Source organism: Canis lupus, chromosome 12, assembly GCF_048164855.1.
Source record: "Canis lupus baileyi chromosome 12, mCanLup2.hap1, whole genome shotgun sequence".
Taxonomy (NCBI): Eukaryota; Metazoa; Chordata; class Mammalia; order Carnivora; family Canidae; genus Canis; species Canis lupus.
Window position 1 is genome coordinate 8029262 of NC_132849.1, and position 22631 is coordinate 8051892.

Genomic DNA, 22631 nt, shown 5'->3' on the forward strand with positions numbered 1-22631 from the left:
ATTAAATTTACCCCTTTAAAGTGTACAATTCAGTGGGATTTAGTATATTCACAGATACGTGTATCTAGTTTCATTTTTAAAATATTTTTATTTTTAACTATTTTTTTAAGATTTTATTTATTTATTCATGAGAATACACAGAGAGGAGAGAGAGAGGGGGGCGGGCAGAGACACAGGCAGAGGGAGAAGCAGGCTCCATGTAGGGAGCCTGATGTGGGACTCGATCCTGGGTCTCCAGGATAAGGCCCTGGGCTGTAGGTGGCGATAAACTGCTGAGCCACCCGGGCTGCCCGTGTATCTAGTTTCAAAACATTTTTATTATCCCTCACCCTCAAGAAGCTCTGTATTCCTTAGTAGTTTCTCTGTTTTCCCCTCCTCCCAGCCCCTGAGAACAATAATCTCTTTTCTATTTTTATAGATTTGACTATTCTGGATGTTTTGTAAAAATGAAATCATACACTGTGTGGACTTTTGTGTCTTCTTTCACTTAGCATTATATTTTCAAGGTTCATCCATATCATAGCATGTATCAGATTTTCATTCCTTTTTAATGGCCAAATAATATTTCATTGTATGGATATACCACATTTTATTTATCCATTTATCAGGTTATGGACATTTGGGTTGCTTCTACTTTTTGCCATTATGAGTACTACTACTATGAATATTCTTTACAAATTTTTGTGTGAACTTACATTTTCAGCTATCTTGAGTATATACCAAGGAAAGAAGGCAGAATTGAAGATAACAGAAAGAAAACTTTCTGATAATGAGATCCCCCACACTGAAGACTGTTCTGTTGTTGAAGTAATGAGCCATTCATTTTATTTTACTTAGCAAATGCATGGTGTTTACTATGTGCCAGATACCATTTTAAGTGCTTTTCAATTACTTAAAGACCCTATGAGGTAAGCACTATTATTAAATCCATTTAATGGGATGCCTGGGTGGCTTAGTGGTTGAGTCTCTGCCTTTGGCTCAGGGTGTGATCCTGGGTTCGGGGATCAAGTCCCCACATCAGGCTCCCTGTGAGGAGCCTGCTTCTCCCTCTGCCTATGTCATTGCCTCTCTGTCTGTGTCTATCATGAATAAATGAAATCCTTAAAAAAAAAAAATCCATTTTACAACAAGGAGGTTTAATAACTTGCTCAAGGTCACACATCAAGTAAACGGGGAGCTGGAATAGAAATCCATGTGGTCTGATTCTAGAATTTGTACTCCTAAGAGCAAGAACAATAATGGCTCCTAAACATTTATTAAATTCTTACTACTACTCAGGCACCATGCTTAATTGCTTATATTCAAGTGCAGACTGACATTTATTTTTTAAGGATATTTGAGAAAGAATTATCTCATTAGGTAGAAATTACCTTAGGGTGTATTGAATCCCAAGATTCTGTTATTCCAAGGATAATATCTAGCCTGAGGCTTTTAAGATGATCACAATTTATATCAAAAAGGAAACTATGAATATGAATGATAAGTATTATAGGGATTCACTCAATAAGACTTATAAGAATATGATAGTGTTATATTTAACTTAAAAGCATTAACCAAAAGTGACTTTTGAGATTGTGAATGGAAACTTTAGAAATATGGAAGGATCAAAGTTTCATGGGAAAATGATCCCATTTTTCTAATGTTCAGTTTCAAATACTGCAGAGTATATTAGGGTAAGTAGATGACTTTCACTAAACTTAACATATGAACTGGAGCTGTTTATGTGGATATATGAAGGTAGTTGTTTAAAGCCAAATGAACAACAATAACAGTAACAAATGTGAATGAGAGGAAAGAGCAGTGCAGCTCAAATGTAAAGTTGGCCATAATTGATGGGGAAGAAGTAGAAGAATCAGCAATCTAGACTAAGAATTTACCAAGCTTTGAGATAGAGGGAGTCCTAGAAACTGAATGTAAAAAGATTAAAATGATAGAGACAACTCCTACAGGAAAGAGAATTTCTTTAAATAAGTATTTTTAGGTTTATTTTAAATTAATTAGTTAATTAATTTAGAAAAGGGCCGTGGCAATGGGTAGCTGCAGAGAATCTCAAGTAGGCTTCACACCTAGCGTGGGTCCTGATATGGGGCTGGCTCTCAGAATTCTGAGATCATGACCTGAGCTGAAATCAAGAGTCGGACACTTAAGCAGCTGAGCACCCCAGGTGCCCCAGGAAAGAGAATTTCTTTATGATGAAATTTCAGACTGAACTTGACAATGGGAAAATCATTGCTCTTAGAGCATAATTTCTGGGAAATAATTAGAATGAAAGTTTTGTTGCAATGGGACAAGTAAGAACTAGATGGAAAAGGAAATTATCTGTGAAATTAGGCCACAGTTAAAGAAGTTTGGTTGTGATGGAAGAAGAATTTGGAAAAGGGAAATAGGGCTTAGTGAAAAATGGAGGTTAAAAGAGATTTGTACATGACTTCTGTCCTAGCCCTCTAGAATATCTTAAATAAGAAATTAAGTATTATGTTAAAAGTAGCTCTAGTTTCACATAAAAATAAAATGTAGTTTTATATATTGATTTGAGGAGAGTAAGTCAGTTGTAAACATTTTATTATCTCACCTAGAGTAAAAACCTTAAGCTTTTTCTTCATGGTGGTCTACAGGCCCCTCATGATCTGCCTAACAGTATGGCTCTCATGTATTTTCTGCTCCTCTTTTTTGAAATCCCTTTGGTAGAGCCACAGAACTGGCTCTGATTCCTCAAACTCCAGAACTGTTTCCACTGTTTTAGGTCCGTTGTATTTGTTGTTCCCTTCTGCCTTGAAAACACTTCCCCTCAATACCTGCATGGCTAGTCCCGCACTTCATTTATGTGTTGATTCAAGTTTGCCTTCTCATTGAGGCCTTTTCTGATTTTCCTATATAAAACCAAAATACCTCATTTTATCTACTCCTGACTATTCCCAATTCCAACCCTTCCCATTCCCCCCTTTTCCTGTTTTATTTTTTTTTCATTGCACTTAACTCTACCAAATTATATATTTTATTTACTAATCTTGTATTTTGTCTTCCCTTACTAGAATTTAAACTCCACAAGTTCAAGGACTTTCCTAGCATTAGAACAATGTCTGGTACATAATAAACATTTACAATGTTTGTTGCATGAATGAATGAGTGCAGTATTCTTTTCAGAAACTGATGTGAGAACATTCTTCTTCACTATCATTAACATCATTATTTTTTTTCATTAACATCATTATTAATGAGCATGTTGGATGCTGTATATTAGAATTGGGCTTCATGTATTTTCTTATTCAGAAGTTGGCAAACTTTTTCTATTAAGCGCCAGATAGCAAATATTTATGCAAGCAAAATGGTCTCATCACAACTACTTAACCCAGTTATTGTAATGCATAAATAGCCATAGACAATCCATAAGTGAATGAGTATGGCTGTGTCCCAATAAAACTATTTATGGACACTAAAATGTGAATTTTACATAATTTTCAAATGTCACAGAATAATATCTTTTTGGGTGGTTTTTCCAATCATTCAAAAATGTTAAAACTATTATCAGCTCATGGGCCATACAAAAATAGGCAGTGGGCCATAGTAGGTCTCCAAGCTGTATTTGCCAACCTCTGCTTTAATGGTTTCTTAAACATATCTTGGTGGAAACTTATTTTCCCATACTTAGTAGGGAGCAACAATGCAGATTAAACCCCAGTGACACATAATTCAGGAATACTCTTCTTTAGCTGCAGAAATTTTCATATTGTTTCATTTTTGTTTTCCTGGGAACCTTATGTTTTCTTTACATGTTTAGGATACTAATACTTAAATGAATTTGCATTCTCTGAGGAGATGCCACATGATAGTGTTGGGAAAGTGGTGGTGGTGTAATAGTCCAGGAGTAATGCTGGGCAAAGCCCACCCAGGTTTAGAAGTTTGCCTTATAATTATAAATATTTATAATTTTCGTATGGGTGAATCAAGAGTTGTCAGCCAGGCTTAAAGTCCATAGGACTGCCACTGTGAATGAGAATTATGTTGCAGTTTTTAACATCATCCATAACAAACTTTTAAAATAAGTTACAAATGCTTTTAATAATACAGCTCAGGATTAATTTTAGCTGTGCTACATTGGCAGTTTTTGTTCTACTTGAAAAAGAATCTGAAAATAACCTATTCTCAAATCAAGCTGTGATTTGAATAAAGCATCATATTTTCCTCAATAAGTGCAAAGAGAGAAAAAACAGTTTTCATTTGCAAAGCTTTTTAACATAAGGCTTTTTGCATACTTGATTTTGTTCAGTTCTTAGAATAATCCTACAATGTAGGTAACCTTATTAACTATTTAAAATGTGAGAGAACTGGGCAGCCCAGGTGGCTCAGTGGTTTAGTGCCACCTTCAGCCCAGGGTGTGATCCTGGAGACCTGGGATCGAGTCCTGTGTCGGGCTCCCTGCATGAAGCCTGCTTCTCCCTCTGCTTGTGTCTCTGCCTCTCTCTCTCTGTGTGTCTCTCATGAATTTAAAAAAAAAAAAAAAAGTGAGAGAACTAATAATGAAATTAAGCAACATGTCCAAGGTCACAGCACCAGAACTCACTCCAAACAGGCCTTCTGACCATATGAGGTACAGAATCCTCACAGAAACTTCAGTCAATCTTTGATTTTCGTGCTGTGCCCTCTCCTCACTGCCTCTCCATTTTTAGCTTAATCTGCTCATGAAACTACTGAGAACTTGAGCTGCTCCTTGCTCTGCCATGCTTACTGTATTCAGGTCTAGGAAGAGGGGAGCAGGCTCTAGAGCCCACAGGCACACTAAAGCTACTCACCAGCTCTGTTTTCTCCTCCAGCTATGATAGCTACTGCATAATTTTTCTGGGCATGTTCTGTCTTAGTTCCTTAATATCTGGTCTTCCTCCTTTTCTCAATAACTGGGAGATGTTACCTTTCCAACCAGTGCCTAACAAAACATCTTAGATGTTGCTGGGCAATGAGAAGAAGGAGGAAAACACAACCCCAGTGCTTCAAGCTTCAAGTCTAGGTGATAGGGAAAATCAGGACACAGAATCTGCACTTAGGGAGCCGTGATGGGGGCTGAGGGGGCGCGGGGAGTTTTATTGGTTTAAGCATGTCAGCTCTGAGGTAATGATGGAGCAGCCCTGTAGGCTTAGTTTTCTATTCTCCAAAGAGTAAAGTGGAGAAATAGGTTTAAACCAAATATATGAGTCGATAGCCAAATGGTAAAATTTATAGTTAGAATCAAAGTCTTTGTGTTACTTTTGAATGCTTCTTAGAGGTCTCATTTAAGCAACCTCTGTATTAGGAAAATGGAGACTACCCATACCTTTTTTATTTTTTTAATGCTGCTTAGAGAATGTAGAATTGTTGTAAAAACTACACACAATTTGGTATGGGTGTATAGCTTATGAATCAATGGGTGGCATATAAAAAGATTCCTGAACACACCATGTGGAGACTATTATAGAATGTTATTCTTGAATTGTTTGGTCTTCTTCACTTTGGCGTTTATATGGGACCTCAGGTATTTTTATTTTATTTTAATTACATTTTGTGCTTTTTTTATTTGGTTAAAAAAGTTGCCTGCTATTTATATCTTAACAGATTTAAGTTTTGAAAAAGCCCCTTTAACCCTTCTCTATTCCTGTACCTCCTTTCTCTTTCTCCATCACAGAAAAATGTAACCCCTGTACATAACCCAGAAATCTAGATATAGACCAGTTGATGTCTCAGTGGAAACAAGAAGAGCTTGTTATTTCTTAGTGCTTAATTGAGAGAAAGCACATGATATTTTATTTTTTTTTAATTGAAGAGGGCAAGAGGGTCAGTCCATGCATTATCATGTGAATGTCTTAATCCTGTCAAATGGCTTAGTCAAAATGAGAAAGTTAATGAATTTAAACAGACAAGTATCAACAATATTGCATTAAACAGTGCTGTTACATCATACCATCCTGTACCTACATGAGAAGAACTATGGTTACATTTGCCTTTGATAAGGGTCATGCTGGGTCACCCATCAGGTATTCTGTCACCTAAGATTCAAAAGGACACGAGGTTGTGTGGTTAAGTTCTCTAAGCACTTCTGAGCTAAGGCAGTCTTATAGGTTGTGCTTTTAGATTTCTTATTTGACAGTCTAGTGTTTTCTTGAATGCACTACATTATCTTGTAAGTTTTTAGATTTACAAGAAGTCAAGTGTTTTCATGGGCTCCTCTTTTTTTGCCACACAGATGTCCAGAGGGTTTCTTGGGAGAATATTGTCAACATCGAGACCCCTGTGAGAGGAACCGCTGCCAGAATGGTGGGACGTGTGTGGCCCAGGCCATGTTGGGGAAAGCAACATGCCGATGTGCCCTGGGGTTCACAGGTGATGATTGCCAGTACTCAACCACTCATCCCTGCTTTGTTTCTCACCCCTGCTTGAATGGAGGCACCTGCCACATGCATAGCCGGGATGACTATGAGTGCACCTGCCAAGTTGGTTTTACAGGTAAGAAATGTGACTCAGAGCTGTTTTTTCCTATTCTCAGTGGATATTTTTCTTTAGCGTCTCTTAGATCTTGACATAGCGTCAAGATGTGCACTTGTGCACATTTAACATTATGATAAGGAACTGGGTATTCCAGACAATTATCTTTAACTTTGTTTTGAGAGTTCTAAGAAGGGAGAAAGAGAAAGAGGCAGAAGTATTTGCCTAAAGTCTGCATGTCAAGATTGGGGATCAGAACTATACTTCACTGTCAATAGAAGAAAAGCTATCTGTGCTGTTGGATTACCTGCTTCTTGAAATCTCTCTCTAGACATTCAGAGTACTGGCTCTTCTGGTTTTCTGTACTCTGAAAGTTCTTTTTGCATCTGCATTGCCTTGTCCTCATCCATTAAATTTTTGTATTCCTTGGAACTCTGTTTTGAGCCCTGTTTTGAGCCATATCACAGTTCTCCCCAGGGAATCTCAGTATCTCCAGTGGCTTCAGCTGTCATTATCTTCATCAGTTGCTGGTGACTCTTATAGTCATCCTTTTCACTCCACCCCCACCCTGACATTCAGGCTCCTATTTCTAACTATCTGTTGCATATTACCCTTGGAAACTCGACAGGTACCTCACACTCAACATGTTGATGTAAATAGGTGATAGTGATGTACAGTCCAAGTATTTCAAACTATACTCCCCTCCTCCCTTACCTCACTTAGACTCAGGCACCTAACTCAGCCCCTGCAGCACCTCTCACCTGACTACTCCTCTCCATTTCCTCTCCTGCTCTGCAGTTGAGGTCTATCCTGTCCATGACAGCTCAGCCCTCACCTTGGCTCCTACAGGTGTTTTCCTAACTAGTTTTCTTGCCTTTACTTTCTCCCCATCTTGTTTACCTGTCCCATTGCCACATCTTTGATCATAAATACCAATCTTCTCACAAACTCACCTGCTTATAATGCCTAAAGACTTTTCATCATCTATAAAGTACAAACTCTTTAACATGGCTTCCATAGCCCATCATGGTCTAGGCCTTACGTCTTTTTATAGCTTCACTTCCCACAAACATCTAGCTCTAGTGACACCAATAACATTCTCATCATTTCCTGAAAATGTCATACTTCCTGTTGCCTCTGTGCCATTGCACACCACTTTGCCTGGAATGCCCTTTTCTACAGTTGGTGATTGCCCAATGTTATTTAATATTCTGTCTTAGTGACTTTTTTGTGATTCCTTTAAGCAGTTATTTTCTATGTTCTATTATCTTATGTGTCACATTTATTGTAATAATTTTTTTACATGTTTCTCATCTGATTAGATTATGAGTTCTTCAGAGGTAGGTCTAAGCTTATGTGTCTTATGTGTCACATTTATTGTAATAATTTTTTTACATGTTTCTCATCTGATTAGATTATGAGTTCTTCAGAGGTAGGTCTAAGCTTTATTCAAAATAAACTGTAGATGTTTATTAAGTTAGACGAGGAAAGCAGAACCATTCACTATTTTGTCCCCTACTAGCCAGCAATTCTGTAAACCTGATAAGCAAAAATTGAAAACATACTCAATAAACTAGACTGGATCAGTTAGTTTGGAATATTTGTTCTACTGACTTTTCATTAAAAAATATTTGTTGATAGGGGTAGAGGATAATTAGAATGGTCTGTTATCTTCATCATGACCATGGCAGCATTGTTATGGTGATTCATTGAAGAGATTTGGTGGTTAAAAGAATACTTTTTTCCTGATTGTCAGTTTTGAATTGTTTTGCTCCACAAGCAAAGGGAAGGCATATCTATTTATTTATTTTTATTTTTATTTTTTTAGGCATACCTATTTAAGACATTTTAATCCTAGTAGTGGAAATGTACACAGTGGTGTCTTCTTAATAATTAAAATGTTACTCTGAAATGCTCCCCAAATTAAAACTTCTTCCTTTGCCATTAAAAGGATCTCTTCTTGGTGTTCTGCAGGATTCTGATCATTTTTGCACATCTGCTACTTTTGTCTTTCTTTAGTAATTACAACAGGTTAAGTTTGCCTTTTTGGTTTTGTGGTAGCCCTTATACCCCACCTAGTCAGACCGTCTTAGCTTATCTCCACTCATAGTTGAAGAAACAGAGGTGGGAAGTGAGTGCCTATACGTAACACAGATTCAGGACCTTTCTGTTTCAGTTGTAGGCAAATAATCTATACACACGGTTGCCAGAAAGAACCATTTTTATCTCTTCTCCACTGTAGGTGAGTTCCTCTCAGAGGAATGAAAAAAAATAGGAAGAAAAATTTTAGTTCCTTCTTTTTCTCTCTGCTTAGCATTCTGAGATACATGTGCTATGCCCCAATTAAAAAAATTTTTTTTTGTATATTTTTTATTGGAGTTCAATTTGCCAACATATAGCATAACATCCAGTGCTCATCCTGTCGTGCCCCTCTCAGTGCCCGTCACCCAGTCACCCCCAAGCCCCCGCCCACCTCCCTTTCCACCACCCCTTGTTCATTTCCCAGAGTTAGGAGTCTCTCATGTTCTGTCACCCTCACTGGTATTTCCCACTCATTTTCTCTCCTTTCTCCTTTATTCCCTTTCACTATTTTTTATATTCCCCAAATGAATGAGACCATATAATGTTTGTCCTTCTCCGATATGCCCAAATTTTTATTGCACCTTTCCTCTTTGTTGTGACATTCCTTGTTAGAGAGCATTTCTGTATGCTCATGTGTCATTTCCTTCTTCCTTTTAGAAAAGCTGTCGTGGCTCTCATTTTTTTTTCTATGGGCATCAAATATTTGGATATTTGCTTAGACAACCAGTTGGAATACTAACAAGTTCAAGGGGTTCTCATAATCTTTAGCTAAAAACAAAAAGCTTAAGGCTAATTAAAACAAAAGTCCATATGAACACCAGATTTACAATTTTTTTTTCTGTCTTTCTACCTCAAAGAATTTGCTTCCTTGGAGTCATGTCTTAGGATCCAGCACATCAGAGTCTTCTGGCTTCCTCTTATATTTTCCTACCTGAGAGTCTACAAGATTTACCTTTCTAGACTTTTATTGTCATGACAACTTCTATTTTCTTTTTTCATATAGAAGTAGCCAGAGATTCTTCATCCTCTTCAAACACATCAAGCAATATTTATAGTGAGGCCACAATTAATAAAATGTTTCCCAGAATATGTGTGGGTTGTGTTTAAAGGAATTAGAAGTAGCATTGAATTGTTTCTATTATATAAGAGGTCTGTTTACTAAATGTATATTGTAGAAAAGATCAATGCATTTCAGGCATACAAAAGACATGATTTGAGAGCCTACTATAGGGATCCAGCCCCTGCCTGTGTGGTGGGTGATATAATAAAAGGAAACAGCAAATTTGAGTTATGTCTATACATGTGTAGATGATGTGTGTGAGAGAGTAACTTATGAGTAGAGTTGTCAAGTGGGAGTTTATTAGCTAAACAAAAAGGAAGATGGAATTCCAGAGGAGCAGCTTATGCAAAGACAAGGTGTGAGACAGTAGGTAGATCCAGACCATCTTTGCCTCCAAAGGGATGGATGCAATCCTGCAAGGATGGACTTCAATAACTAGCCTATAGTCCCTTCCATGTGCTCCACTGAGTCTTTATATTTGGGTGAGGGCCCTAGGGAGTGCCTATGTTAGATGATCTTGAGGAGGCTCTGTTTTTTGGACTTTCTGTGAAGTTCGTAGAGCTTGGGGATTCTCCATACAGAAGCTGATGTTGGATGGGTGGGAGATTGTGGGATGTTGAGGATGGGGCTGGCTCCCACTTCAGTGGGAAGCACTGAGTTCTGTTCTCTGTCCTTAGGTAAGCTGTGCCAGTGGACTGATGCCTGCCTGTCTCATCCCTGTGCGAATGGAAGTACCTGTACCACTGTGGCCAACCAGTTCTCCTGCAAATGCCTCACAGGCTTCACCGGACAGAAGTGTGAGATTGATGTCAATGAGTGTGACATTCCAGGACAGTGCCAGCATGGTGGCACCTGCCTCAATCTACCGGGTTCCTATCAGTGCCAGTGCCCCCAGGGCTTCACAGGCAAGCACTGTGACAGCCCCTATGTGCCCTGTGCACCCTCCCCCTGTGTTAATGGTGGCACCTGCCGGCAGACTGGTGACTTCACATTTGAATGCAACTGCCTTCCAGGTAAGGAGAGTGCCTAGTGTGCTGGGGCTGGAGATGTACCTCCAGCACCAATGGAAGGTGACGGCTGTGGCTCAGTTGCTCTTTTAGGAAATAGACTTCCCAGTGGGGAAGAGGGGAAATAAGAATTTTGTGTGGGGTGGGTTGCTGGTGAGAGAAGAGTTTTATGGACTAATGGGGTCCATAAACAATAGAGGGTAATTTAACATGTCAGAGTTTATGAAGATGAGTAGCTAGGAAATTTCTTATTGTCCTTTTTCGAGGAACAGTAAGAAATGAAACAGCTCTGAAAAAGAGATAGGTCTATGGAATGGAAGGGAACACAATGAAAATTAGATGTTGAAAAATATGTGTGATTAGTAAAGTACTTTAAATTGACAATAATAGTAGGTGATCAGCTTTCCTATATGCTTTCACCTCTGGAGGAATAATAGATTCTTTTCTGCTTACCCTTTTGTAATATTTCCTGGGCTCCTTGCCCTTTCCACGTAACCTCTGTGACTTTGGGTAACCTTGCCCTGACTTGAAGCTAGAGAATTTTGGAATTAGGGTGGTGCTGTGTTTGCTCAATGGGCACTCATTGATACATGCTGATAGATAAGGTATGGCACAACCAGACAAGATAGAAGCCAAAAGAGGAGCAGCATATGAGACCTTGTGGCCTTCTAAGGGTTCCATAGAAAGGGAGAAATGAAAATGAGCAAGCCTGGCCAATTCACTAACCCCTTGTAAAAACGATGAAGAAGCTGAAAACTGAGAATTTTGTTTGGGAACAGAACATAAGCAGCTGGAGCAGATGAATTACTAAGCAACAAAGATTCTGTTTTTTATACAAATATCCTTAGTACAAAAACAAAAGAAGGAAAACTGTAGTGGGGAGTAAAGTGCTAAGTAAGCAGAATTGCCTCAAAAAGTTGTTATAGCTACTCTTTCAAAATGGGAATCTTAGATTCTGGTGTTGTGGATGTGGTTCACATATAACGGGATTGTGTCTTTTATCTTTTGGGGATTAAAGGTCATTTGTTGGTCCTTGATATAAAGCCAAATGGTAATTAATTCATTTCATTCAGTAAAAATTTATTTACTGTCACTTGTTTTCTAGGCACTGTGCTATGTGCTTAGAAAAGAGCGTTACGAGACACTGCCACATAATAAAAAACTCCATACCATTTAACTGTAAGCCACAAGAACAAGCTATTAATTGTATTGTTTTCAGTTTCTCTTCAACGAAGAATAGTGAAGATAATGCAGTCATTCTAGACACTAAATTTTATTGACAGAGTATTACTGTCATCTATATTATCTTGAAGAAGAAATAACTAAAACGTATCTTTCTTCACTCCCATATTTCTTGGCCATATTCTAAGGGTTAAAAAGGAGACAGAAATGTAAACAATTTAATTTTATGCATATTCTAATAATCTAATAGCCTAAGTGGCTAATAATTAAGGTTAGCATGATTTATTGTTGAAAGCTAAATGTATTTTTTTCAATTGTAAGAAAATTATTTTTAATAGTTGCCCAGAACAAGAAGTTGATTTGGCAGCAAAATACTGACGGGAAGTCAGAGAAGTCAATAAAGGAAGTTTTTAGCTAAGAGAGAGTGATTGTTCACTCCTATAGTCTCTGCATTGTTCTCCATTAGCCACGATAAGAACCTTAGGGAATTCTGAGAGTGTGTCCAGGAAAGAATCTGTCAAACCAGAATAGTATCTCCTCCTTGAGAAAGGAAATAACCAGGGATTCCACAGCTGAAAGGCTGCCAGAGCTCGTGGGATGGAGTAAGGAGATCTTGGCTGTCTTTTACGCTCTGCTTGTAATTTAAAGCAAGACATTTGTTTACTCACTCATGAAGAGAGAGAGAGTGTGTGTGTATGTGTGTGTGTGTGTGAGAGAGAGAGAGTGTGTGTGTGTTGGGTTTGGGATGGAGTTGCAGGGGGCGGGGAGAAGATTTGGCAAAGAGAAAACTAACATTTATTTAATGCCTTTTATGAGTTAGGCACTGTGCCAGGTACTTCTACATCCATTAGTTCAATTACACAAAAATCTTGGGGATAGGTATCATTTTCCTAGTTTTCCCAGGTGAAATAGCTCAAGTTTGGAGATTGGTAAGTGATTTACCCAAAGTTGCACAGCTAACATGTGGTTAGGCTGAGTCCTGAGACCCAGACAGGTTATTTCCAAAGCCTGCGTATCTTACTGCCTCACACTGCACTGCTCCTCCATACTTTGAAAATGTATGAAACTTTTTAAGTGCTTTGAGATGTTTTGATTAAAAAAAAAGTAGGAGATACTTCTAATTATGATCAAATACTCTATGTACATATCAACCTATGTATGACACCATGAAGACATTTAAGATAGTTAAATAGACTAGTTCTTGCCTTTTGGGGTCGCATGATCTAAAACAGATGACATCAGCTTAGACAAAGTATAAAAAAATTAAAAAAGAATTCAAAACAATAGACAATGCAGTAACACTGAATAAATATGTATTTACACAATTTGTAAGATTTTATGCTCATTGTTTTTATGTCCCAGGTGGAGTTTGGAAAGTATTAACTTTATTTCCATATAGGGAAATAGTGCCTGGAGATTATTTTTTCTGAGAAAGTCCTTTTCATAATGCAATATCATTCTCCTTGCTCCTCCTTCCATTGTGCTCTGCACTATTCAAGAGACTAAAATATCACTTAAAATAATAATGACTGTCTCAATGTAAATAACACCCTTATTTGAAGAAAATCATTGTTTCAGTTCTAAAAATGGAGAAACCAAGTCAGCAGGAGGGAAAAGGCTTGTTAGGGTATTCAGCGGCTCCCATGTGGGAGCAAAGTCTTTGCACTTTTAATTGAGGCCTACCCTAATCACTCTATTTCAGATAGTAACCAACCCCTTTCCGCCTAATTATTGGCCCAAGTCTGCTTTTTCTTTTCTTTTTCTGTAAGTAACACTTATCATCTGCTCAGGATATAATTCACTTCATTATGTCTATTGTTTATTGTCTGTCTTTTCTGAATTCTGCTGCCTCTTCCCCTCTTCAAGTGAAAGTTGGAGTCTTTGTTTCTGTTTAGTGACGTATCTCAAGCACCCCAAAACAGTGCCACATTCATAATAGGCACACCAATATTCATTGACCAAGTGGATTTACTATGCTATCAGAGTACTGAGAAGGTAATTTTGGTCTTCCCATCTTCTTTCTGGTATCATACATCCTAGACTTAGTTTGAGTTCTCTGTAGTTCTTGTGTACTCTGGTACTGGAGAAGAACTTCAGAGTCCTTTGCAACTCTGAAAGTCGCAAGTTAGTGACTACATTCAAATGGCCGAGTTATAGTTCTTTTCCTGCAAAGGACACTGTAGTTACAGTGAGTTAATTTTTAGACTTTTGTTATTGAAGTATAGTTGACATATGATGTTATATTAATTTCAGGTGCACAACATAGTAATCGACAATTTTATATATTACTCAGTACTTAACACAGTAAATGTGTTCTCTGTCTGTCCCCATACAACAGTATTACAGTATTATGTTCCCTAATGCTGTATTACGGACTGTGTTCCCTAATGCTGTGCTTTTCACCTCCATGACATATTTATCTTATTACTAGAATTTTGTGCCTCTTTATCCCTTTTACTATTTTGCCATTCCCCCATCCCCCCACCTCCTTCCTGGCAACCACCAGTTTGTTCTCTGTATTTGAGTCTGTTTTGTTTTTTAGATTCCACATATAAGTGAAATAATACGGTATTTGTCTTTCTCTATCTGACTTATTTCACTTAGCAAACAGTACTCTCTAGGTCCATCCATTTTGTCACAAATGGCAAGATTTCATTCCATTTTATGGTTGAGAAATACGAGTTTAATATTTGAGTATTACTGTAAGACTCATGGAGAGGGGATTAAAACTGGAAAGTGACTCATCTTGTATAACAGAAAGAAGTATTTCTCTACAGAGGGAAGGAAAAATATATTGAGTATATTCAAGAGGGAACTAATAGAATCAAACCAAGGAACCATATTTCATCTTCTCCCTGAATGATCAACTGTTAATAATCCAGATCCTTCATGGGATAGCATTAAATAAATCTTTAGTGGCAAGAAGCTCTGAAAAGGGACATTCAGCCAGAATAATTTTAACATAAGAAAAAGATAGAAAATAAATTAGTGAATTATTGATTCCCAGTATTTTTGGGTTAGGACCAATTAATGGGGAGAGAATCAGTTAGGGTAGTCTTGTGTTTGTGGATATTTTAAAAAGTAGCACAGGTTATCAGAGAACAGTGGGTTGTTTGAATCTATTGGCTGTGCCTTGTGAGTTCATAGTTGGATTGGCCAGTCCTCAATGTACTTTCCTTTTCTTTTTCTGCCACACCTTTCTATTCCTCTATGATTTTTTAAAAAATTCATAAGAAGATCTCTGATTCGTCCTTTCCAAACAACGGAGGCTTATTCTCTGTGAACCACCTCTGTATTTCACAGGCTGATTATATGTGATATCCCTATATCATTAAAATAAACCTTAGGCTCATTTTGTGGCTTTTGTGTCTGAGCTTTAAAACTATTATAAATAATTCCCTCCTGCATTCTCAGATGCAAGGGCATGTGACTTTCTCTTGGGTATTATACTAATCATAATTTGGCAGGTTTCTTTAGAGCAGATGAAGAAATGATTATACCACTTTCCAGGGTACATTATTTTAGTTCCAGTTTTAGTTGATGTTCCTGGAGGTCTTTCCTATTCTCCTATGCTCAGTAGTTTGGACCATGCCATCTCCTTAGCTTTCTGTTACCTTCCCCTGCCCCTCTTGCCTTTTTATATAGAAATTACTCTTTAAAAAAATATTTAATTTATTTAAAGAGAGAGTGTGAGTGGGAGGGGCAGAAGGAGAGAGATTGATTTTCTAGCAGACTTTGTATTGAGCCTGGGGCCTGACTCGGGGTTCTATCCCATGAGATTGTACCTGAGCCAAAATCAGAGTTGGATGCTCAATCAACTGAGCTACCCAGGTGTTGCTAAGGACTTATTTTTTATGATGTGTCAAAGGAACTATTTCATTGAAATGCCTTCTATGTTCCCAATCCCCAAGGGCATTAGAGACCTCCCTAAGGTCTTTTGCTAACTTGTATACCTCTAGCACAGCACTTATCAAACTGATGGTTTATTTGTTCATCTTTTCTAATAGACACTTTTTTTTTTTTAACTTTTCCTCCCAGTACCCAACTTAGTGCCTGGCACAAAATTGAGACCCAATGAATGTTTGATAAATGAATGAATTAAATGTGATAGAAAAGAGAATTATTATATTCTATAATTAAAAATATATTTTATACTGAATTTCTTTCTTTTATTTCAGCTTACTCATTTCTTTGACTTTTTCGGTGATGAAGTAAGAAGAGTGGAATCATTAGGGAGATATTAAGGGAGGTGTGTAGGAGCAGCAGCCTGGGTGGGTGGTGGGGCTGGGGGATACATGGCCAGTCATGAAGGTCAGTGAGAAAGGAAGATGTATGCCAAGAAAACTAACTGGACAGATATGGGGCCAGTTTGCTTTTGTGACAGATTTTTTTCTTGGGGGGTTGTGGGGGAAAGTAGCCTTGTAGCTCTTTTTTGCCTTTGTCTAGTTCCAGATATTCCTGTGTTTTTTTTTTTTTTTCTCATTCTTTCATCCCTATGGACTAAAGCTCTTCTGGATGACTTTTAGCCTGGTTTGGGAGAATCTTAGTTGTGTCATTTCATCTTCCTCTTTCTGCTCTCTTCTTTGTATCTCTCCACAAGCCTTTCTACCCTCACACATCCCAACATCTGAAAAATGGAAAGATATGGGTGCTTTCTTGAGAGATGCTGTTCTCTGTGTGGGATGACCAGGTCAAAAGATTCTTTTATGCTCCCCTGCCTCATGTCATCATTTATCAGTTACATGGGCCATGGTTTTATAATAGCACAGTCTTAAAATGTTCCTTCTAAGTTTGATTTCTCTCTTTTTGGCCTTTTAAGGATGTGAATTGGCTTTAAGCAGTAGACTCCTTTTAGTACGGTCATGTGAGCCTCTTTGTAAGTCTGTTACAACCATCCCACCCACAGGTCTGGAGACTTGTCTGTTTCCCTTTCCCCTAGAACCTTAAAATACATTTTTAAGAAGTGATTGCACTGTAACTTATTCATATAAGCCTTACCACCACCTCCCCTCCTTGGATGGACTTTCTAACAAGAATTTGCTAGCTGTTTCCAAAAAGAGGTTTGTATCTTTATTTTTATAGCATAAATTCTGTCTTAACTCTGGAGGAGAACTGATTTGGTTTGAGTTTTCTCAGACATGGGAACTTTTAACCTACGTCAGTTTTTCAGATTTTTGCATGGAACTCTGGGGTCCCAGACAGCGTAATGATTGAAACTAGTTCAGTACTGACTCCTACCTACTAGCCATATAAACTTGGATAAGTCAGCCACATGGTTGTCAACCTCTTCATCCGTAACATAAAAGGATTAGAGTAGATAATTTCTGTGGACTACTTTTATTCTGTTCATACATAATAGTATTAGCTAATATGTATAGATCAGGCACTGTTTTAAATGCTTTCCCCTTTATAATAGCTTTATTGAGATCCAGCTTGCATACCATATAATTCACTCTTTAAAGTATACAATTCAGTGGTTTTCAGTGTATTCACAGATATGTGTAACCATGACCACAGTCAATTTTAGAACATTTTTATCATTCCAAGAGAAACCCTATACCATTAGCAGTCACATTGCCTTGGTCACTAATTCTCCCCCAGCACTAGGCAACTACTAATCTACTTTCTGTTTATAGATTTGCCTGTTCTGGACATTTCATATAAATAGAAACATATGTGGTCATTTTGTGATTGGCTTCTTTCACCTGACGTTTTTGTAATGTTTTCAAAGTTCATTCATGTTGTAGGAGATATCAGTACTTCATTCCTTTCATGGCTGAATAATATTCCATTGTAGATTTGCCACATTTCCCCCTACTTTTTAAAAATTAAAGTATAATTAACATACAATGTTATATTAGTTTCAGGTGTGAAATATGATTCAAGAATCCCAATCATTACTCAGTGCTCACCACATTTTATTTATCCATTCATCAATTAATTGACATTTGGGCTCCTTCTGCTTTTTTGGCTATTATGAACAATGTTACTGTGAACATTCTTGTACAAGTTGTTGGGTGGACAAATATTTTCATTTCTCTTGGGTGTATATTTAAGAGAGGAATTGCTGGGTGATGTGGTAACTGTTTAACCTTTTCAGGAACTGCCAGACTATTCAGAGTAGTTGCTCTATTTTACCTTCCAACCAGCAGTATATAAAGGTTCCAATTTCTGTACATCCTCACTAATGCTTGCTATTGTCTGTCTTTTTGATTATAACCATCCTAGTTGGTGTGAGATGACATCTCATTGTGCTTTTAATGGGCATTTCTGTGATGGCTATTGGTATTGAGCATCTTTTCATGTGCTTATGGCCATTTGTATATCATCTTTGGAGAAATATCTATTCAGGTCCTTTACTCATTCTGTAATGGGCTATTTGCCTTATTATCATATTATTTATACTGTATTTTTATAATTGCTGTAAGAGTTCTTTATATATCCTGAATACAAGTCTCTTATCAGATACATGATTTACAAATATTTTCTCTCATCCCGTGGGCTGTTTTTTTACTTTCTTGATGGTATCTTTTGAAACCCAAATGTTTTTAGTTTTGTTGAAATCCAAACTTACTAATTTTTCTTTTGTTGCTTATACTTTTGGTCATATTTATGAAAACTTTGCCTACCCCAAGTAGGCATGAATCTCTGTAGATTCACTCCTGTGCTTTCTCATGAGAGTCTTATAATTTTAATTCTTAGGTTTTAAGTTAATTTTTTGTATTATGGAATGTGAAAGGGGTCCAATTTATTCTTTTACCTGTAGATATTCAGTTGTCCCAGCACCATTTACTGAATTAAGTTCTCTATGTATCTAATTAGTTTATTCTTTACAGTAATCCTCTGTAGTAGGCCCTGTTAATTACCCCATAGAGGAAAAAAAGTTCTAGTATCTTACCCCTGTTCACTCACCTACTGCATGGAAATGTTGAAAGTTGAACCATGGCCCCAAAGGCCATGCTTTAATCATGAATTAACTCTTACCAACCTGCCTTCTTATGTGCTTACCTTTGACAGGGGAAAACTACCTTGAAAATAGTCAATTATAAAAATAAAACATTTTATTTCTTATAGTTGTGGTTATGCTGAAATGCTTCTGCTTTCTTTGTGGTTGGTGAATTCAGTTAGTTGTAGCATCAGCTAATGTATATTCAGGGTCACAGTTTCAATTCCTAATAGTTTGGCTATAAGGGCTTTATCACCTCCCTGATATTGTAGTCAACCATATTAGTCTTACTCATCATAAAGATCAAGTTACCAGTTATAAAATACCACTAGACCATGCACGTTCCAGCAGTGGTGGGCCAGGAGCCCTACTTTCCTCCCACACTCTAAAACTGTATCTTTTACTTTTCTAAAGAATGTTTCCATTAAGAGCACTACAGTAGGAGCAAAGACCTCAGTTATTGTTCAGACACTGCTACTTGGTGGATCTGTAGATTTGTGCTTACTTTGTCTTAATTATGGGTGGGCTTAAACCAGTATTTTCTGACTCCATTCATTTGTAAGACTTTCATACAGTTAAACAGATCTATGAGTAATAGGATAAATTTTTAAAAATCTGAGTCTATAAAAAATTTTATGGTCTCTCTTAAGCTTACTTAGTAATTCATCTCCTTGAATGGACTGTATACCAGATGCCTAGAGAAATATAATTCTCTTTATCAAGCTTTCAATTATTCCCATCTTCCATGACATGATTTCCTTTGGTGTCGGTAATTTTTTTTTTTTTTTCCTGCTTGGTTTATACCTGTTTACATGACTGCCACTTTATTTAGAGAAACCAGCCATGTTGCAGCCAGTGCAGATGTAGAATGTCACAGTAGCTTGTGGTAGGAATGAATAAAGCAGGGTGTGATTGGTATCAGTCCCATTCACCAGGCTGTAAACACCTCCAAAGCAGGGACATTCTGTCTTTTTTACTCACAGTTATATCCCCATTGCTTAGCATAAGACCCAATAAGTGTTTTGAGTGAGAGAAGAAAAACCTTCAGGGACATTTTGAAGAGCCAAATACTTAGTCATACTGTATTTCAAATGGGAATGTTCAGTTGAACATTCAATTTTAAAGCTGGTAGTCTTGGGATGCTTGGGCAGTTCAGTGATTGAGCATCTGCCTTCAGCGTAGGGCATGATCCCGGGGTCCTGGGATCGAGTTAATTCATCGGGTTCCCTGTGGGGGGGCCTGCTTTTCCCTCTGCCTATACCTCTGCCTCTCTCTCTCTGTGTCTCTTGTGAATAAATAAAATCTAAAAAAAAAGCTGATAGTCTTCTATTTCACTAGCTGTGGAATTTGGTAGCAAGGAGAAAGAAAGGAAAAGCTCAGTATATGAATTACAGACAAACACACTATGGGTAGTTAAGTTGAAGTTTGGTGTGCTGGTTTCATTTTTTATTAAAGGGAAAAATTAAAAGGAAGGAAGTAATGCTTTAAATGTGGAGAGAGGGATGAAGAATTTGAAGGGTTGGTAAGTTTAATTAATAATAATGCCACCCCATTTTCGGATACGTTTTTATATTTATAATATAAATATATTTTACTCATGATATGGCACTTATAACAACCTAGAAAGACAGGTTGGGCAGGTGGAATCAGCCTCATTTTACAGATGAGGAAGCTAATTCAGAGTTTGTAATTTAGTATGTGTTAAATAGCTTATAGGTAGTCAGATTGGAACTTGATCCATATCTTCAGACTGTGAGCTCAATATTTTTTTTTATGTTCTGCACCCCCACTTAGTTTTCCCAGGCATCCTAAGAATAAAGTAAATTATTTTAAATTTAATTAGGTGATCTTTTATCTGTTCTCCTCATTAAAAAAAAAAAGATTTTATTTCTTTATTTGAGAAAACGAGAGAGAGAGAGAGAGACAGCACGAGCAAAGGGTAGGGGCAGAGGAGAGGGAGAAGCAGGCTCCCTGCTGAGCAGGGAGCACAACGGAGGGCTTGATCCCAGGCCCCCGAGATCATGACCTGAGCCGAAAGTAGGTGCTTAACCCATTGAGCCACCCAGGCACCCCTATTCTCCTCATTCATCTAGCACGGAGCTGGGGAAAATCTAATATCCTCCCCCTTCCCTTTTTAAGAACCAGTGAATAGTTGTCTAAGTAGACATTTTTCTTCACTGGGATTTTATTTCACAAAAACACTTTGAAATACTTGTGAGGTAACTATGAAGGCATGTTATTGGAATAACGAGTCACTTTAACTGTCTAGCATCTCTCAAGGCAAGATAAGACAGAAGATTGGGGGATTTTTTTGTATGGTGAGTCCTGGGTTGACTGGCTGCTGGCTACTGAACTGAAATAATGAAGTAGGTCTGTTCTGATGACCATGTTCTGTGGAAGAGCTGATCACTTACTTCTGCATGAGAATTCATTGTTTTCTCTTGTTCTTCTCTATCCAGGTTTTGAAGGGATCACCTGTGAGCGGAATATTGATGACTGCCCTAACCACAAGTGTCAGAATGGAGGGGTTTGTGTGGATGGGGTTAATACTTACAACTGCCGCTGTCCCCCTCAGTGGACAGGTATGCACACTGTGGTAAATTAACCAGAACGGGGCATGGATTGGTAAGGAGAGGCAGGCTGTTTTTCAAGTAGACACCTTTTACAAGGGTCTCTGTGTTATATCATTGGGGATAGTGCTAACCCCAAATGTTCTTCTCTGCTCATTTAAAGAAAAATATTTTCACAGGTTATTGGGCTGGTGCTCTGAACTCAGCACTTCAGCACTATGCTAAGGTACTATGGCAGATACGAAAGAAGAGCAATTACTGACAGACTGAGGTCTGGGAAAAACAGCACATTGTGTAGGATATAGTAGATACTTAACACATATTTGAGAGGAAAAGAACATAATTAACTATGAAAATATAAATGTTCTCACCACACTTACAGAGAAATGGTTTATGCTTAGTAATGGTGTGTTAACTAATCTTATTGTAGTAATAATTTTGCTACACACACTATAAATGTGTATCAAGTCATCACATTGTATGTATACTTTAAATTTATACAATATTATGTGTCAACTATATCTAGTAAAGCTGGAAAAAAACCACTGCAACTTAAGTTTTGATGTAGTATCAAAGAATAATCATAATTATATGAAAAGGCTATTAAAATACTCTTCTTTCAACTAAAAAATGAAAATAAAACTTATACAGACTACAAGAGTTCAGAGCTTATTCATGGACAGAAATCCATCTCATATTATTGCCATGTCCTATAGTTATGCAAAGGGTTGGGCAGACAGCCTTGATGACATACTTTTTATGACACCCCTCTACACTTCTTTTTCCTTTTTTGTATCCCTTTTTGTACATTGGACAAGAACAGATTTTTCAGGCTCAGACATTAGTCTTGTTTAATTTTACAACCTCTTGGAAGTGTCTGATGTTGTCTTAGGCAGATTTTCCACTTATTTTTGAAAGTTAAGTGATTTTATGCAGACATTTGGTTCTAATTTCTGTTTATATCTATTTATCTAACTGAAAGTGGAAACAATTAAGAACTGATTAAGTGACTAAGAACTAAGCCTTTTTGAGAGAACTTGATGATTTAATATGGAGACCTAAGAATAAATTAGTGTTACAAGGAAGAAATTTCAGGGGCGCCTTGGTGACTGTTGGTTAAGTGGCTGCCTTTGTTGCAGGTCATGATCCCAGGGTCTTGGGATCAAGTCCTTCATTGGGCTCCCTGCTCCATGGGCAGCCTGCCTCTCCCTCTCCACCACTTGTGCTTTCTCTCTTTTTCTCTGAAATAAGTAAATAAAATCTTAAAAAAAAAAAAGAAACTTTAGCACCAGTGAGAGTTTTTTGCCCAGCAAAGAAGTCTTAATGTTGGATTG

General features: G+C 37.5%; 1 protein-coding gene across 1 annotated transcript in view; it reads left to right on the top strand.

Moving 5' to 3' along the window:
• The window catches only part of NOTCH2 (notch receptor 2), a 160664-nt gene that overhangs the window by 66765 nt on the left and 71268 nt on the right, over nt 1–22631 (top strand). Inside the window, exons 3-5 of the mRNA XM_072769558.1 lie at nt 6212–6471; nt 10270–10605; nt 21187–21309. Coding sequence (XP_072625659.1) covers nt 6212–6471; nt 10270–10605; nt 21187–21309 — 719 coding nt within the window. The remainder of the gene's footprint in view (nt 1–6211; nt 6472–10269; nt 10606–21186; nt 21310–22631) is intronic.